Source organism: Oncorhynchus tshawytscha, unplaced genomic scaffold, assembly GCF_018296145.1.
Source record: "Oncorhynchus tshawytscha isolate Ot180627B unplaced genomic scaffold, Otsh_v2.0 Un_contig_3022_pilon_pilon, whole genome shotgun sequence".
In the NCBI taxonomy this organism is placed as follows: domain Eukaryota; kingdom Metazoa; phylum Chordata; class Actinopteri; order Salmoniformes; family Salmonidae; genus Oncorhynchus; species Oncorhynchus tshawytscha.
The window spans coordinates 170,480-189,937 of NW_024609724.1; the positions used below are offsets into that span (position 1 = coordinate 170,480).

Consider the following 19,458-nt stretch of genomic DNA (forward strand, 5'->3'; position numbering starts at 1 on the left):
GCACTAACCCTAAACCCCAGCACTAACCCTAACCCCAGCACTAACAATAACCCCAGCCTCAACACTAGCCCTAAACCCCTGCACCAACCCCAGCACTAACCCTAACCCCAGCACTAACCCTAACCCCAGCCTCAAAGCTAACCCTAAACCCCAGCACTAACCCTAAACCCCAGCACGAACCCGAACCCCAGCACGAACCCTAACCCCAGCACGAACCCTAACCCCAGCCTCAACACTAGCCCTAAACCCTGCACTAACCCCAGCACTAACCCTAACCCCAGCCTCAAAACTAACCCTAAACCCCAGCACTAACCCTAACCCCAGCACTAACCCTAACCCCAGCCTCAACTCTAACCCTAACCCCAGCACTAACCCCAACCCCAGCCTCAGCACTAACCCTAACCCCAGCCTCAGCACTAACCCTAACCCCAGCCCTAACCCTACATCCCAGCACTAACCCCAACCCCAGCCCCAGCACCGACCCCAGCCTCAGCACCGACCCCAGCACCAACCCCAGCCTCAGCCCCAGCACCGACCCTAGCACCGACCCCAGCCTCAGCACCGACCCCAGCACCAGACTCAGCACCGACCCCGGCCTTAGCCTCAGCACCAACCCCGGCCTTAGCCTCAGCACCAACCCCGGCCTTAGCCTCAGCACCAACCCCGGCCTTAGCCTCAGCACCAACCCCAGCCTTAGCCTCAGCACCAACCCCAGCCTTAGCCTCAGCACCAACCCCAGCCTTAGCCTCAGCACCAACCCCAGCCTTAGCCTCAGCACCAACCCCAGCCTTAGCCTCAGCACCAACCCCAGCCTTAGCCTCAGCACCAACCCCAGCCTTAGCCTCAGCACCAACCCCAGCCTTAGCCTCAGCACCAACCCCAGCCAGCCTCAGCACCAACCCCAGCCTCAGCAGCCAGCCCCAGCCCAGCAGCCCAGCCCCAGCCACCAGCACCAGCCCCAGCCTCAGCACCAGCCCCAGCCTCAGCACCAGCCCCAGCCTCAGCACCAGCCCCAGCCTCAGCACCAGCCCCAGCCTCAGCACCAGCCCCAGCCTCAGCACCAGCCCCAGCCTCAGCACCAGCCCCAGCCTCAGCACCAGCCCCAGCCTCAGCACCAACCCCAGCCTCAGCACCAACCCCAGCCTCAGCACCAGCCCCAGCACCAGCCCCAGCCTCAGCACCAGCCCCAGCACCAGCCCCAGCCTCAGCACCAACCCCAGCCTCAACACCAACCCCAGCCTCAACACCAACCCCAGCCTCAACACCAACCCCAGCCTCAACACCAACCCCAGCCTCAACACCAACCCCAGCCTCAACACTCACCGTCCATATACTCTGTGCATATGGAGATCCTGTTCTCCACAAAGAAGGCACTGTAGAAGGTTATGATGTAGGAGGAATCACACTGCAAAAAAAAAAAAAGACAATTAACACAGTTCACTCATTAATTAACATTGATGCATGTTGCAGTATTTATTGTTGAACTGTTTAGTTAGCCCATTTCACAGTCTACCTCAGAAGAAAAGGAGAGATCTGGGGTAAATTATTGAGAGGGCTTATCAGCAATCACCTGTTCCTGCCTCGTGCGTATTTCGCCAATCCCTGGCTTGTCACGCAGGAGGAGAGGAGACCCACTCAGAATAAAGGTGCTCCATGAACCAGTCTAATGTAACTAGAGTAGACTAAACACTGCAGGTCTGATAAGAGAGGCTTCAGCTGGGGGAGAGATCTGACGACATGATTTGGGCCAGTTGGGGGAGAGATCTGACTACATGATTTGGGCCAGCTGGGGGAGAGATCTGACTACATGATTTGGGCCAGTTGGGGGAGAGATCTGAATACATGATTTGGGCCAGTTGGGGGAGAGATCTGACGACATGATTTGGGCCAGCTGGGGGAGAGATCTGACGACATGATTTGGGCCAGTTGGGGGAGAGATCTGACGACATGATTTGGGCCAGTTGGGGAGAGATCTGACGACATGATTTGGGCCAGTTGGGGAGAGATCTGACTACATGATTTGGGCCAGCTGGGGAGAGATCTGACTACATGATTTGGGCCAGCTGGGGGAGAGATCCGACTACATGATTTGGGCCAGCTGGGGAGAGATCTGACTACATGATTTGGGCCAGTTGGGGAAAGATCCGACTACATGATTTGGGCCAGTTGAGGGAGAGATCTGACTACATGATTTGGGCCAGTTGGGGGAGAGATCTGACTACATGATTTGGGCCAGCTGGGGAGAGATCTGACTACATGATTTGGGCCAGCTGGGGGAGAGATCTGACGACATGATTTGGGCCAGCTGGGGGAGAGATCTGACTACATGATTTGGGCCAGCTGTGGGAGAGATCTGACTACAGGATTTGGGCCAGCTGTGGGAGAGATCTGACCAGTTTGGGGCTCTAGAGAATAGAAGCTGACCTTGTAGAGGATCTCCAACTCGGACATGATCTGTTTCTGTAGCTCCACTGTGATATCCAGAGGAATGACCTGTAAAGTCCCAAGAACAGCCCAAATGAGAGACCAGAGTAACATACACAGGTTAATATGCAAGCACACACACACTGCTAAAGCCCTTCAAAAACACACACACAAACATTTAAAGCCATGTACATTATTATTACAATGGAACTATGGGTCAAAATACTGCTGGCACTGGTGGTAACACATGACCTAGAAACCTTGTAGAGAAACTCATGATTCTTTCATGTCAACCTATCTGGATAATGTGGACACCACACGGTAAATGGGCACTACCAGGGGTGTGAATTCTGATCTGGCTGCACTGAGCTTAGCTAATAGCTACAACAGTGGCACGCTAGCACTAGCAAAGATTAGCTAAACTTGCAGCTTATCATTGATTACAGGTTAGAGAGAGAGAGAAGGGAGTAGCTACATGTTAACATCATTGATTACAGGTTAGAGAGAGAGAGAAGGGAGTAGCTACATGTTAACATCATTGATTACAGGTTAGAGCGAGAGAGAAGGGAGTAGATACGTGTCATCATTGATTACAGACTAGACAGGAGAGAGAAGGGAGTAGCTACATGTTAACATCATTGATTACAGGTTAGAGAGAGAGAAGGGAGTAGCTACATGTTAACATCATTGATTACAGGTTAGAGAGAGAGAGAAGGGAGTAGCTACATGTCAACATCAACATCATTGATTACAGGTTAGAGAGAGAGAGAAGGGAGTAGATACGTGTTACGGGGTCAAGGAGGTACCCATTACATCTACCTTCCATTCCACTCCAATAGATTAGATTACTGGTAGAATTACAGAGCATGAGAACACAGTGGATGAATGAACCAATGAGAGAGGGGGGGGGGGATCACAGAGGTTGAGAAGCATAGAAAATGAAAGAGGGAGGGGGAAAGGACAGAGGTAGAGATACAGAAGAAGACTAGGGTTGTTGAACGTGATTTGGTAAAAGGAGAGGTGCCCAGGAAAAGGCTACAGCAGTACAGCTGTTGATCTCACCTTCACCGCCAACACTCTGTTGCCGAGAAGATGGTACGCTCTGTAGGAGAGAACGAGAGGAAACGTTAACATAGCCCAACGAAGAGTAAGCCAGAGCTTCAGAAAAGTCCCTCTTGGCCGGTAACTTATTTCACACATTAAAACACTCCTGTTACTGTTCATTCATCCGGGCCTCTGAAGTCATGTCAATTAAAATATGTTGAATGGAAAAGGATTTGGGAGAACATCACTACATTCAGAATGGACATACAGTATTTTATTTATTTATTTATTTTACCTTTATTTAACGAGGCAAGTCAGTTAAGAACAAATTCTTATTTTCAATGACGGCCTAGGAACAGTGGGTTAACTGCCTGTTCAGGGGCAGAACGGCAGATTTGTACCTTGTCAGCTCGGGGATTCGAACTTGCAACCTTTCAGTTACTTGTCCAACGCTCTAACCACTAGGCTACCCTGCCGCCCCCAGTAGAGGTCCAGACTAAACATGCTTATTCAAATCAGCCACTATTTTCCTAGTTGGTGAGTTATAACATGAAGGGGTGTTGTCATAAAGGAAACCGTAGAAACCAAATGAGCATGACAACATGTCTCTTAGTCTAACAGCATTTCCATCATTTAAAAAGGTCAGAGGTCAAAACAATAGCCTTCATGACACATGTCCATTGAGCCCAGTCAGTCCTGTATCGTCACAGTTTTCCAGACAGGTTTCAGGTGGCAGGTAAACCAAACAGCCGAGGAGCGCCGGCTGGCCTAGACGACCTTGATGATTTAATTATGAAACTCCTTAATGCCCACCGGTGGGTTTAGTTACCGGCCAAGAGGGTCGGTTTACCAAAAGCGCCAATGTCTCAACATCCAATCCTCTTGTCCCCGTAGAACAGCTGCTGGGGGTGAGGGCCACAGGCAGGGCGTACGTCACCAGCCCAGTTCACCAGTTTGTTTACGACAGCCAGGTATACTGGATACCTCCCGAGGTTTCACCTGTCAACAGGGTAGGCCGGCGTGTATGAGCTCAGACCAGGGTGTGTGATTAATGCGTGGTAGATAGGAGGATCGTGTTGCACCTCTAAACTGGCCCTTTAATTAATAACACCTCTTAGTGTCTGGTCTGGGTCGTCTGACCCTCCAGTCAGGACAAACAGACTATATTCTCGTAGGCCGGGCGCTGGACACACCAACATACTGTTTCTACTTAGATACTTCATGACAATGGAGTTTTTAACTTGGTTTTAGCTTTACATGTAACAACTTTGTATCATAAGGTTTACTATAAGCATTCATGTCAGGTACTGGGGTCCTAATTACAGCTGAGTCTTAAATGCATGAAGGCATGATAATGCATCGGACACAGGTCCTTCGTAGGAACGGCTACCACTCCTCCCACCCATGGATGTTACCTAGTGAACTCTCCTTTAGGTCTGTAAAAGGCCTCGGTGTATTTGAGGCCTACTTTCACCTTTTACTTTTGATGTGTTACTCCTCCTTTAAGCTACAATCAATATCAATTAAGCACGACTACTGGTTCTTAATTAAGACAAGAGGAAGACGTTAATTGAGACCGGAGCGGAGAGCCAGAGATGTTAAATAGTGATTGGACTGATTCTGTGTGTAGCCAACGAACAGAGCAAATAATCATTATTTTATCATGCTGAACATGTCCAGGTTCACAGAAAAAAACCCTGCTGACTCACTCAGGAAGATGTTTCTTTACGATGTCGTGATTAGTAACTGTTTTGGAGGATACCCTCTTTTCTCACATCTGCACCATTCTGTCACTAATGAACCGGGAAACCAGGGGACAAGCAGATGAACCATAACAACAGTTGTTGTGAAGGTACAAGATCACATTTAAATCTAACAGCTGAGCTAACAGACCCCTCAGGATGAGTGTGTCACTTTATACCAGGCATTTTAGTAGCCTAATTTTCTTCCTCTACTCCCCAACAGAGTGATGACACGACGACAGTACAACCTCACTGTTAGAGCGGGTGAGTAGTCCAACTCCAGTCTCTATCCTCCATGCAGCCTGTAATGTAATGGGCCCAGTAGATCCACTGTCCTTGACACCCCTCAGGGCCAACCCAACAGAGTGATGACACGACGACAGTACAACCTCACTGTTAGAGTGGGTGAGTAGTCCAACTCCAGTCTCTATCCTCCATGCAGCCTGTAATGTAATGGGCCCAGTAGATGACACCCCTCAGGGCCAACCCAACAGAGTGATGACACGACGACAGTACAACCTCACTGTTAGAGTGGGTGAGAAGTCGAACTCCAGTCTCTATCCTCCATGCAGCCTGTAATGTAATGGGCCCAGTAGATCCGCTGTCCTTGACCCCCCTCAGGGCCAACCCTCCACCAGTGAGTTACAGTGACAGGCCTGGTGACTAGAGGACCTGGGAGCAAGGTTACCCAGCCGCCCGTCCCCATCCCCTCTTCCCCCCCGTCCTGACCCCAGTAAACGTGCCCCATTGCCTGGATCTTATTTACACTCCAGCCCCTGGTGTAATAAAAGCTCCACCATGCAGTATTCATGGGCCTGGCTGGCTCTCTAAAGCGGCCCCCGGGCGGGCGGTCAGGGATGGAACGGTTGGTTTACAGTGCCACAGGGGCGGCAGGCAAGGCGACCTCTCTTCTAGCCAGACACCTTCACCTGAGACGGCCCGACCAGAACGACTGCCAAACAGAGACCGACCGACCTAAGTTAAGAGAGTACATTGCTCTGCAGATGAAGAGGCTAGCCGGTACGACCGCACCACTACAAACTCACAAAGATGAGGACATTACACAGACCAACAACTATGAATATAAACAGAGGTTATATCCCCATGGTTATCAGTGGTGTCAGTTTCCCAGTCATCCGAGACCCCTAAAAGCAGAGACAGAGGTGACGGAGGGAAGGAAAACCAGAGACAGAGGTGACGGAGGGAAGGAAGGAAAAGCAGAGACAGAGGTGACGGAGGGAAGGAAGGAAAGCAGAGACAGAGGTGACGGAGGGAAGGAAGGAAAAGCAGAGACAGAGGTGACGGAGGGAAGGAAGGAAAAGCAGAGACAGAGGTGACGGAGGGAAGGAAGGAAAAGCAGAGACAGAGGTGACGGAGGGAAGGAAGGAAAAGCAGAGACAGAGGTGACGGAGGGAAGGAAGGAAAAGCAGAGACAGAGGAGACGGAGGGAAGGAAGGAAAAGCAGAGACAGAGGACACGGAGGGAAGGAAGGAAAAGCAGAGACAGAGGTGACGGAGGGAAGGAAAAGCAGAGACAGAGGAGACGGAGGGAAGGAAAAGCAGAGACAGAGGAGACGGAGGGAAGGAAAAGCAGAGACAGAGGTGACGGAGGGAAGGAAAAGCAGAGACAGAGGAGACGGAGGGAAGGAAAAGCAGAGACAGAGGTGACGGAGGGAAGGAAGGAAAAGCAGAGACAGAGGTGACGGAGGTAAGGAAGGAAAAGCAGAGACAGAGGTGACGGAGGGAAGGAAGGAAAAGCAGAGACAGAGGAGACGGAGGGAAGGAAGGAAAAGCAGAGACAGAGGTGACGGAGGGAAGGAAAAGCAGAGACAGAGGAGACGGAGGGAAGGAAGGAAAAGCAGAGACAGAGGAGACGGAGGGGAAAAGCAGAGACAGAGGTGACGGAGGAAGGTAAAGCAGAGACAGAGGTGACGGAGGGAAGGAAGGAAAAGCAGAGACAGAGGTGACGGAGGGAAGGAAGGAAAAGCAGAGACAGAGGAGACGGAGGGAAGGTAAAGCAGAGACAGAGGAGACGGAGGGAAGGAAGGAAAAGCAGAGACAGAGGTGACGGAGGGAAGGAAAAGCAGAGACAGAGGTGACGGAGGGAAGGAAAAGCAGAGACAGAGGTGACGGAGGGAAGGAAAAGCAGAGACAGAGGAGACGGAGGGAAGGAAGGAAAAGCAGAGACAGAGGAGACGGAGGGAAGGAAGGAAAAGCAGAGACAGAGGAGACGGAGGGAAGGAAGGAAAAGCAGAGACAGAGGAGAGGGACGGAGGGAAGGAAAAGCAGAGACAGAGGTGACGGAGGGAAGGAAGGAAAAGCAGAGACAGAGGTGACGGAGGGAAGGAAGGAAAAGCAGAGACAGAGGTGATGGAGGGAAGGAAAAAGCAGAGACAGAGGAGACGGAGGGAAGGAAAAGCAGAGACAGAGGAGACGGAGGGAAGGAAAAGCAGAGACAGAGGTGACGGAGGGAAGGAAGGAAAAGCAGAGACAGAGGAGACGGAGGGAAGGAAAAGCAGAGACAGAGGAGACGGAGGGAAGGAAAAGCAGAGACAGAGGAGACGGAGGGAAGGAAAAGCAGAGACAGAGGAGACGGAGGGGAAGGAAAAGCAGAGACAGAGGTGACGGAGGGAAGGAAGGAAAAGCAGAGACAGAGGTGATGGAGGGAAGGAAGGAAAAGCAGAGACAGAGGTGACGGAGGGAAGGAAGGAAAAGCAGAGACAGAGGTGACGGAGGGAAGGAAGGAAAAGCAGAGACAGAGGAAAAGCAGAGACAGAGGAGACGGAGGGAAGGAAAAGCAGAGACAGAGGTGATGGAGGGAAGGAAGGAAAAAGAGACAGAGACAGAAGGGACAGAGGAGGGAAGGAAGGAAAAGCAGAGACAGAGGAGACGGAGGGAAGGAAAAGCAGAGACAGAGGTGATGGAGGGAAAGGAAAAGCAGAGACAGAGGTGACGGAGGGAAGGAAAAGCAGAGACAGAGGAGATGGAGGGGGAAGGAAAAGCAGAGACAGAGGTGACGGAGGGGGAAGGAAAAGCAGAGACAGAGGTGACGGAGGGAAGGAAAAGCAGAGACAGAGGAGACGGAGGGAAGGAAGGAAAAGCAGAGACAGAGGAGACGGAGGGAAGGAAAAGCAGAGACAGAGGAGACGGAGGGAAGGAAAAGCAGAGACAGAGGAGATGGAGGGAAGGAAAAGCAGAGACAGAGGTGACAGAGGGAAGGAAGGAAAAGCAGAGACAGAGGTGATGGAGGGAAGGAAGGAAAAGCAGAGACAGAGGTGATGGAGGGAAGGAAGGAAAAGCAGAGACAGAGGTGATGGAGGGGAAGGAAAAGCAGAGACAGAGGTGATGGAGGGAAGGAAGGAAAAGCAGAGACAGAGGTGACGGAGGGGGAAGGAAAAGAGAGACAGAAAAGCAGAGACAGAGGAGGAGGGAAGGAAAAGCAGAGACAGAGGGACGGAGGGAAGGAAAAGCAGAGACAGAGGAGACGGAGGGAAGGAAAAGCAGAGACAGAGGTGACGGAGGGAAGGAAGGAAAAGCAGAGACAGAGGAGACGGAGGGAAGGAAGGAAAGCAGAGACAGAGGTGATGGGAGGGAAGGAAAAGCAGAGACAGAGGTGACAGAGGGAAGGAAGGAAAAGCAGAGACAGAGGTGATGGAGGGAAGGAAGGAAAAGCAGAGACAGAGGTGATGGAGGGAAGGAAGGAAAAGCAGAGACAGAGGTGATGGAGGGAAGGAAGGAAAAGCAGAGACAGAGGTGACGGAGGGAAGGAAAAGCAGAGACAGAGGAGATGGAGGGAAGGAAGGAAAAGCAGAGACAGAGGTGACGGAGGGAAGGAAGGAAAAGCAGAGACAGAGGTGACGGAGGGAAGGAAAAGCAGAGACAGAGGTGACGGAGGGAAGGAAAAGCAGAGACAGAGGAGACGGAGGGAAGGAAAAGCAGAGACAGAGGAGACGGAGGGAAGGAAAAGCAGAGACAGAGGTGATGGAGGGAAGGAAAAGCAGAGAGAGGTGACAGAGGGAAGGAAGGAAAAGCAGAGACAGAGGTGATGGAGGGAAGGAAGGAAAAGCAGAGACAGAGGTGATGGAGGGAAGGAAGGAAAAGCAGAGACAGAGGTGATGGAGGGAAGGAAGGAAAAGCAGAGACAGAGGTGATGGAGGGAAGGAAGGAAAAGCAGAGACAGAGGTGACGGAGGGAAGGAAGGAAAAGCAGAGACAGAGGAGACGGAGGGAAGGAAAAGCAGAGACAGAGGTGACGGAGGGAAGGAAAAGCAGAGACAGAGGAGACGGAGGGAAGGAAAAGCAGAGACAGAGGTGACGGAGGGAAGGAAGGAAAAGCAGAGACAGAGGAGACGGAGGGAAGGAAAAGCAGAGACAGAGGTGATGGAGGGAAGGAAAAGCAGAGAGAGGTGACAGAGGGAAGGAAGGAAAAGCAGAGACAGAGGTGATGGAGGGAAGGAAGGAAAAGCAGAGACAGAGGTGATGGAGGAAGGAAGGAAAAGCAGAGACAGAGGTGATGGAGGGAAGGAAGGAAAAGCAGAGACAGAGGTGATGGAGGGAAGGAAGGAAAAGCAGAGACAGAGGTGATGGAGGGAAGGAAGGAAAAGCAGAGACAGAGGTGACGGAGGGAAGGAAGGAAAAGCAGAGACAGAGGAGACGGAGGGGGAAGGAAAAGCAGAGACAGAGGTGACGGAGGGAAGGAAAAGCAGAGACAGAGGAGACGGAGGGAAGGAAAAGCAGAGACAGAGGAGACGGAGGGAAGGAAAAGCAGAAATGGAGGGAAGGAAAAGCAGAGACAAAAGCAGAGGTGATGGAAGGAAGGAAAAGCAGAGACAGAGGTGACGGAGGGAAGGAAGGAAAAGCAGAGACAGAGGTGACGGAGGGAAGGAAGGAAAAGCAGAGACAGAGGTGACGGAGGGAAGGAAGGAAAAGCAGAGACAGAGGTGACGGAGGGAAGGAAGGAAAAGCAGAGACAGAGGTGACGGAGGGGGAAGGAAAAGCAGAGACAGAGGTGACGGAGGGAAGGAAGGAAAAGCAGAGACAGAGGTGACGGAGGGAAGGAAGGAAAAGCAGAGACAGAGGTGACGGAGGGAAGGAAGGAAAAGCAGAGACAGAGGTGATGGAGGGAAGGAAGCAGACAAAGCGGAGGGAAGGAAGGAAGAGAGAGAGGAGACGGAGGGAAGGAAAAGAAAGGAGAGAAAGGAGAGAAAGGAAAGAAAGGAGAGAAAGGAGAGAAAGGAGAGAAAGGAGAGAAAGGAAACAGAGGTTTAAATAAAGAGCTTAAATAAACCTTGCCGTGTTCAGGTGCTAAACAGACCAGGCACTTCAACCCTACTTTATGGCCTGCAGCTTAAGACACAGTAACCAACTAACAAATGAACAGGCAGAAATGGTCCTCCTCCCCACGTCTAAATCAATGGGAGAGATCAATAAGAAAACAACTAGGCTGGGGGACTTTGGGAAGGGCCACGCCGGTGTCTAAGTGGATGGAACTGCATGTAAATGTGCTTGTTCTAATTGCGCAGGTCCATCAGGCACGGAATGGCCACCTGTCCCTACACTAGTTATTTATAACCTCGTAGGACAGGCTGAACCTCAGAAAGGGAGCGTAGAAAGTAATACAACAACAAGGGACAACATTGATGGATCACCGGGTCAGAGACACAGAGGAGAGCCAAGGTGTCAGCAACATCCAATTGAGTGTAAATGGCCGTGGGTCATAAACAGGGTTAAGGGTTAAAAGGTGCAGAGCCTTAAGTGGATCTATTCACACTAGATAAGCTTAATATAAACCAGGCCGATAGGGAGACGGAGGAGAGGTAATGACCTTCTTCAGAGGAGACCATGATCACATTACAACATTTACTTTCAAATGAGGAGACTGGGTGGGGCGTTTTATTTATTTCACCCTTGTTTTACCAGCTAAGTTGACTGAGAACATGTTCTCATTTACAGCAATGACCTGAGGAATAGGTACAGGGGAGAGGAGGGGGGATGAATGAGCCAATTGGAAGCTGGGGATGATTCGGTGGATAGCCTCCACAGTCTGGAGGCAGTAAGTATGTATAAGGCTGTGTGTGTGTGTGTGTGTGTGTGTGTGTGTATATATAATATGTATGTCATTGGGTTATCAACACTTCATACTCTGACATATAATAGCAGCAGTACAAAACACAAAGCCCAACAGAGAAACCCACCAAATTATTTTTAAAGAAAGCAATTTACAGTAATACTCCAGGTGCCCGACTCTGTGGGGGAAAAGCCTCTGTGCATGTTTGACGGTCAAAGTGGTTTGTGTTTTACATGAACCAAAAGTGTTTAGGGTAGAGGTGACATAGGACACAACAGATATTACAGGCCCCATTTCCCCTTAGGGCAGCGCCCTGTGTTCCTACAGATATCCACACACGCTGGGGCCCTTTGCTGTCCTCAGTCTGGGAGCAGGAACAACTAGGTTCCCTCTCCATCTGCTGTGTACAACACATTAACATCTGAAGGCACTGGTCTGGGATTCACATGCAGAACAGACAGACAGGCGGCCAGACAGACAGACAGACGGCCAGACAGACAGACAGGCGGCCAGACAGACAGACAGGCGGCCAGACAGACAGACAGGCGGCCAGACAGACAGACAGACAGATGGCCAGACAGACAGGCGGCCAGACAGACAGACAGGCGGCCAGACAGACAGACGGCCAGACAGACGGCTGGACAGATGGCCAGACAGACGGCCGGACAGACAGCCAGACAGACGGCCAGACGGCCGGACAGACAGACGGCCAGACAGATGGCCAGACAGACAGACGGCAGGACAGACAGACGGCAGGACAGACAGAGACGGCCAGACAGACAGAGACGGCCAGACAGACAGACGACCAGACAGACAGACAGCCAGACAGACAGACAGACAGACAGACGGCAGGACAGACAGACGGCGGACAGACGGCCAGACAGACAGACAGACAGACGGCAGGACAGACAGAGACGGCCAGACAGACAGAGACGGCCAGACAGACAGAGACGGCCAGACAGACAGACGACCAGACAGACAGAGACGGCCAGACAGACAGACGACCAGACAGACAGATGGACAGACAGACGACCAGACAGACAGATGGACAGACAGACAGACGGCCAGACAGACAGACGACCAGACAGACAGACGACCAGACAGACAGACGGCCAGACAGACAGACGGCCAGACAGACAGACGGCCAGACAGACAGACGGCCAGACAGACAGATGGACAGAGAGGAGATGCAGGATCAACAGACACAGTGTGAATGGAAGAAAACAAACACACTGACAGACAAGACAATGAAACCTCAGCATCTACAGATGTAGGCTCTTCATTTGATCAGCCTGTTGCAGGACAAATTTTCTGCAGTGCAGCATATTTAAAACCTGTATTGTATTTTGAGGTTTAAAAAGGCTTCTGAAGTTTGTAATTTTCACTTTGATTTTTTTTTTTTTTTTCACTTTGAAATTTTTGACTTTTTTCCTTTACGAAAAAAATGTAGCAACCCCCTGGAACAATGTTGATACATTACAATCTACATAATAGTTCATATTTGCAGTTGGATTATTTTCCTGCTGTAGCAAACTGGCTCAAATTAAGATCCTTCATCTGTAGCAGTCAGTAAGTCTGGTCGTGCACCAAAACACAATGTCTGACTGACAGACAGGTTACTAAACCCTAAACCCTGTGAGAAGAGGAGAGACACCAAGCCTGTACGTGTGTGTGTGTGTGTGTGTGTGTGTGTGTGTGTGTGTGTGTGTGTGTGTGTGTGTGTGTGTGTGTGTGTGTGTGTGTCTTGGTCAGTGGTGATAATGTGACAATGACACCAGAGGGCAGAGAGAGATGCCAGAGTGATTCCTATAGGCCATCCGCTCCCCAGGCTCCACCTGGAGGTCCTCTGATCTCCCCACTGAACCTCATTAAGCAGCTGATTGGATAAGCTCAGCCACACTGTCCTTGTCTTTCAAGAAACAGCAGGAGGACAACAGGATCCTGAACAACAACTAGACAAGTCAGGAACTAAGCCTACTGTACTTCAGCCAATCAAGTGATTTAGATGCCAAGTAATACCCTGGAGGTCAGGTGTAAAATGTAGTCTAGTGTTTGAGGTGATCATTACACAGTGTGGGTTAAAGTTGGCAGACAACGTCTAACTGTTGCTGAGGATGTGTCAGCCTTCGACCAGGTTCATCTGTGGCTGAGCTACCGAACATCACTGTTTGGTGTAAGGCTACTGTATATATTAGACATGTACAGCCTGATAGGAACCAACTCCACCTATATAAACAGTCAGGTAAAATGTACAGCCTGATAGGAACCAACTCCATCTATATAAACAGTCAGGTAGGAACCAACTCCATCTATATAAACAGTCAGGTAAAACTTAATGTACAGCCTGATAGGAGCCAACTCCATCTATATAAACAGTCAGGTAAAATGTACAGCCTGATAGGAACCAACTCCATCTATATAAACAGTCAGTCAGGTAAAATGTACAGCCTGATAGGCCTATATAAACAGTAGGAACCAACTCCATCTATATAAACAGTCAGGTAAAATGTACAGCCTGATAGGAACCAACTCCATCTATATAAACAGTCAGGTAAAATGTACAGCCTGATAGGAACCAACTCCATCTATATAAACAGTCAGGTAAAATGTACAGCCTGATAGGAACCAACTCCATCTATATAAACAGTCAGGTAAAATTAATGTACTCCAGCCTGTAAAATACAGCCTGATAGGAACCAACTCCATCTATATAAACAGTCAGGTAAAATGTACAGCCTGATAGGAACCAACTCCATCTATATAAACAGTCAGGTAAAATGTACAGCCTGATAGGAGCCAACTCCATCTATATAAACAGTCAGGTTTAATGTACAGCCTGATAGGAGCCAACTCCATCTATATAAACAGTCAGGTAAAATGTACAGCCTGATAGGAACCAACTCCATCTATATAAACAGTCAGGTAAATGTACAGCCTGATAGGAGCCAACTCCATCTATATAAACAAGCCTGATAGGAGCCAACTCCATCTATATAAACAGTCAGGTAAAATGTACAGCCTGATAGGAGCCAACTCCATCTATATAAACAGTCAGGTAAAATGTACAGCCTGATAGGAGCCAACTCCATCTATATAAACAGTCAGGTAAAATGTACAGCCTGATAGGAGCCAACTCCATCTATATAAACAGTCAGGTAAAATGTACAGCCTGATAGGAGCCAACTCCATCTATATAAACAGTCAGGTAAAATGTACAGCCTGATAGGAGCCAACTCCATCTATATAAACAGTCAGGTAAAATGTACAGCCTGATAGGAACCAACTCCATCTATATAAACAGTCAGGTAAAATGTACAGCCTGATAGGAACCAACTCCATCTATATAAACAGTCAGGTAAAATGTACAGCCTGATAGGAACCAACTCCATCTATATAAACAGTCAGGTTTAATGTACAGCCTGATAGGAGCCAACTCCATCTATATAAACAGTCAGGTTTAATGTACAGCCCGAGTACAATATTTGAGGTGCTGCCTTGTTTGCATGTTGACAAAAATACTAACAGAAAACATAACAAAACCAAAACTAACATGAACAATTGGACAGACGGAGAAAACAATGAGATCAGCAGTTTCTCTCCCGACCAGAAAAACAATCTGCCACAGAACCGGATGGATTTTCTGCTGAGCTCAATTGACTGAGAAGTTGTCGGAGGTTTGCAATATTGGCTTTCCTCAGCCCAGCGGAACAATTTCCCAAGCCGAGCGAATAGCCAGTCGCTTTCTCCCTCAACTATAAGAGATAGTTAATGAAACAACCTCACCACAATAAAACGGCCAAAGAAACGTGAAGAAAACAACAGGAAAAAGCCTGAACAAGACTGTTAAAGAAATAAACAGGATTTGCTCCGGATGAAATTTACGAGGAGCTCTGACAGAGACGACAGAAGCACAGCCTCTCTCTCCGTCAAGTCAAGGTTAGAGAAGTGATCAATATCACTATCTCAATAAAACAGTTCAATAACAGGAGGACAGAGAAGAGGAGGACAGAGAAGAGAAGGAGGAGAGGAGGACAGAGGAAGACAGAGAAGAGAAGGAGGAGGTGAAGGGAGGAGGAGGACAGAGAAGACGAGGAGGAGATGAAGGGAGGAGGAGGACAGAGAAGACGAGGAGGAGATGAAGGGAGGAGGACAGAGAAGACGAGGAGGAGATGAAGGGGGAGGAGGACAGAGAAGAGGAGGAGGAGATGAAGGAGGAGGAGAAGACGAGGAGGAGAAGAAGGGAGGAGGAGAGAGATGGAGGGGAGGAGACGAGGAGGAGAGAGGAAAGACAGAGGAGGGAGATGAAGGGAGGAGGACGACAGAGAAGACGAGGAGGAGATGAAGGGAGGAGGAGGACAGAGAAGACGAGGAGGAGATGAAGGGAGGAGGAGGACAGAGAAGACGAGGAGGAGATGAAGGGAGGAGGAGGACAGAGAAGACGAGGAGGAGATGAAGGGAGGAGGAGGACAGAGAATAGAAGTGGAGGACAGAGACAGGAGGAGGAGGGATGAAGGGAGGAGGAGGACAGAGAAGAGAAGGAGGAGATGAAGGGAGGAGGAGGACAGAGAAGAGAAGGAGGAGATGAAGGGAGGAGGAGATGAAGGGAGGAGGAGGACAGAGAATAGAAGTGGAGGACAGAGAAGAGAAGGAGGAGATGAAGGGAGGAGGAGGACAGAGAATAGAAGTGGAGGACAGAGACGAGGAGGAGGAGATGAAGGGAGGAGGAGGACAGAGAAGAGAAGGAGATGAAGGGAGGAGGAGATGAAGGGAGGAGGAGGAGGAGGAGGAGGAGAGGAGGACAGAGAAGAGAAGGAAAGTTATAAGGGGGGGAAAGATTTGAATGTGACGAACCAAATGCCCCAGTGACTCTCTGTGTGTGTGTGTGTGTGTGTGTTGACAACACATCAGTCAGGTGATTTGGGAGGAGAGTCTTCTCTCCAGGTAACATGCTGTATGGTCCAGTGGGACAATCACTCTCATACCAGATCAATACCACATACGTTTGGCAACCTTCACATCGTAAAGAAAATACATAAATAAATTGAATCGCCACTCGCGCCCCAGACACTAACCAGCCTGATGGATTTCAGAGGGACACCAGAGATTAACAGACAGAGAGAGATCCAGACAGACAGAAACAGACAGAGAGAGAGAGACACAGACAGAGAGAAAGAGAGAGAGAGACACAGACAGAGAGAGATCCAGACAGACAGAAACAGACAGAGAGAGAGACACAGACAGAGAGAGACACAGACAGAGAGAGAGAGACACAGAAAGAGAGAAAGATATGGTGAGAAAAGAGACACAGACAGAGAGAGATCCAGACAGAAAACAGAAACAGACAGTACAGAGAGAGAGACACAGACAGAGTAACCCAAATCAGAAAAGACAGGAGAGAGAGACACAGACCCTTCAGAGAGAGAGACACAGACAGAGAGAAAGAGAGACCAAAAAGAGAGATCGATAGATATGGTGAGAAAAGGAGAACAGAGAAATAGGGAGAGAAAAAGAAAGAAAATTTGTAGTTGTAAAAGTCTGGATTGTAACATGGGTTGTATATGTGAGGGGGTGAGTGACACTTTAATGAAGTCAAGTAGTAACCCAAATCATGTTGTTAAAGGCCAGGTTCTACCCTTCACTGAGAAGCCCATACTCCCACCACGTCTCTTCTCTCTACCCTTCACTGAGAAGCCCATACTCCCACCACGTCTCTTCTCTCTACCCTTCACTGAGAAGCCCATACTCCCACCACGTCTCTTCTCTCAACACCATTCTTATTGTTATACCTACCAGTGTTGGCACGAAGGCCGACAGTAAAGTACAGACAGGCACCTACTTGTACACGGTCCCTCCGTTTCCATGGCCAAGCTGCTCCTGGTATTGTATGTCTTGGCCATTGATCTATAGAGGCACAAACAGAGATCAATACTAATAGGATAGGAGATAGAAGATAGAGATGTCAATGGAGATTTAGAAAGGGAGGGAGGGAGGAGGAGGAGAGAGAGGAGAGAGAGAGGGAGGGAGCGAGGGAGAGGGAGAGAGAAGGAGAGAGAGAGAGAGAGAGGAGAGAGAGGGAGAGGGGAGAGCGAGGAGAGCGAGAGGAGAGAGAGAGAGAGAGAGAGAGAGAGGGAGAGGGGGGAGAGAGGGAGGGGGAGAGCGAAGGAGAGCGAGGGAGAGCGAGAGAGAGAGAGGAATGTTACTGGAGGCCATAAACAAGGAAACAGGCATTCAGGTCATCCCAAGTTCAGAGGGAGAGAGGGAGGGGAGAGAGAGAGAGGGGAGAGAGAGAGAGTGGAGAGAGAGAGAGGGAGAGAGAGAGAGAGGGAGAGAGAGAGAGAGAGAGAGGAGAGAGAGAGATGTAAAGGGAAAGAGAGCGAGAGGGAAAGAGAGAGAGAGGGAAAGAGAGAGAGAGGGAAAGAGAGAGTGAGATCAATACAACATTTGCTGTCCAATTTCTAAAAGGACAATGGTGTGTAGGGGGGCGGGTGGGGGAGGAGTGATGGAGAGTTTAATGATGATTTGTTTGCTGTCGTCGTTCCAGTCCTGTGTTGATAAAAGGTGTCAGAACGGGGTAATATAACATGGCCCCGTGTGACACGGAGGGGAGGCTGGGGAAAAGTTTCCTTCTGTCAGACTGATGGGAGGAGGGTAGGGGGTGTGTGTTACAACACACACACACACACTGCATTTACTAGCCCAAAAAAAAAGAGTATACTGCACGGAATAAAAGTATCACAGCCAGGTGTCCATCCAGCCACTATTCTAATATTCACACAAAAAGACATTTCACTGACAGAGGTGTTTCCATCAAACTGACTTGTTGTGAATATAAACGTTTGTAATGACGTAGTGCTTCTAAAAAACACGTCTTCAGATGAAACACAGCAGTTCAATGTGCTCCCATCTCCTCTTAAACTCTACCGATGGTTTTGCTACAAACGAGGAGGGGGTCTTGGCACATTCTCACTTGGCAGATAGTGATCTGGTCTTGGCACATGGTCACTTGGCAGATAAAGTGATCTGGTCTTGGCACATGGTCACTTGGCAGATAAAATGATCTGGTCTTGGCACATTCTCACTTGGCAGATAGAGTGATCTGGTCTTGGCACATTCTCACTTGGCAGATAGTGATCTGGTCTTGGCACATGGGTACTTGGCAGATAGAGTGATCTCGTCTTGGCACATTCTCACTTGGCAGATAGTGATCTGGTCTTGGCACATGGTCACTTGGCAGATAAAGTGATCTGGTCTTGGCACATTCTTACTTGGCAGATAGAGTGATCTGGTCTTGGCACATTCTCACTTGACATTCTCACTCTCCCTCTCTCTCTCTCTCTCTCTCCCTCTCTCTCTCTTTTGTCACCAAAAGCACTCACAAACTTCTACAGATGCACAATCGAGAGCATCCTGGCGGGCTGTATCACCGCCTGGTATGGCAACTGCACCGCCCTCAACCGTAAGGCTCTCCAGAGGGTAGTGAGGTCTGCACAACGCATCACCGGGGGCAAACTACCTGCCCTCCAGGACACCTACACCACCCGATGCTACAGGAAGGCCATAAAGATCATCAAGGACATCAACCACCCGAGCCACTGCCTATTCACCCCGCTGTCATCCAGAAGGCGAGGTCAGTACAGGTGCATCAAAGCTGGGACCGAGAGACTGAAAAACAGCTTCTATCTCAAGGCCATCAGACTGTTAAACAGCCACCACTAACATTGAGTGGCTACTGCCAACACACTGTCAATGACACTGACTCTACTCCAGCCACTTTAATAATGGGAATTGATGGGAAATGATGTAAATATATCACTAGCCACTTTAAACAATGCTACCTTATATAATGTTACTTACCCTACATTATTCATCTCATATGCATACGTAGATACTGTACTCTATATCATCGACTGCATCCTTATGTAACACATGTATCACTAGCCACTTTAACTATGCCACTTGGTTTACATACTCATCTCATATGTATATACTGTACTCGATACCATCTACTGTATCTTGCCTATGCTGCTCTGTACCATCACTCATTCATATATCCTTATGTACATATTCTTTATCCCCTTACACTGTGTATAAGACAGTAGTTTTTTTTTTGGAATTGTTAGTTAGATTACTTGTTCGTTATTACTGCATTGTCGGAACTAGAAGCACAAGCATTTCGCTACACT

General features: G+C 49.3%; 1 protein-coding gene across 3 annotated transcripts in view; it reads right to left on the bottom strand.

Moving 5' to 3' along the window:
• The window catches only part of LOC112240758 (dual specificity mitogen-activated protein kinase kinase 5), a 125,961-nt gene that overhangs the window by 85,857 nt on the left and 20,646 nt on the right, over positions 1 to 19,458 (bottom strand). For all 3 annotated transcript variants that reach the window (XM_042317280.1, XM_042317282.1, XM_042317281.1), the window contains 4 exons: positions 17,112 to 17,176; positions 3,487 to 3,526; positions 2,425 to 2,493; positions 1,324 to 1,405 (listed from right to left, as the gene is read on the bottom strand). In XM_042317280.1, the coding sequence (XP_042173214.1) occupies positions 1,324 to 1,405; positions 2,425 to 2,493; positions 3,487 to 3,526; positions 17,112 to 17,176 (256 nt within the window). The remainder of the gene's footprint in view (positions 1 to 1,323; positions 1,406 to 2,424; positions 2,494 to 3,486; positions 3,527 to 17,111; positions 17,177 to 19,458) is intronic.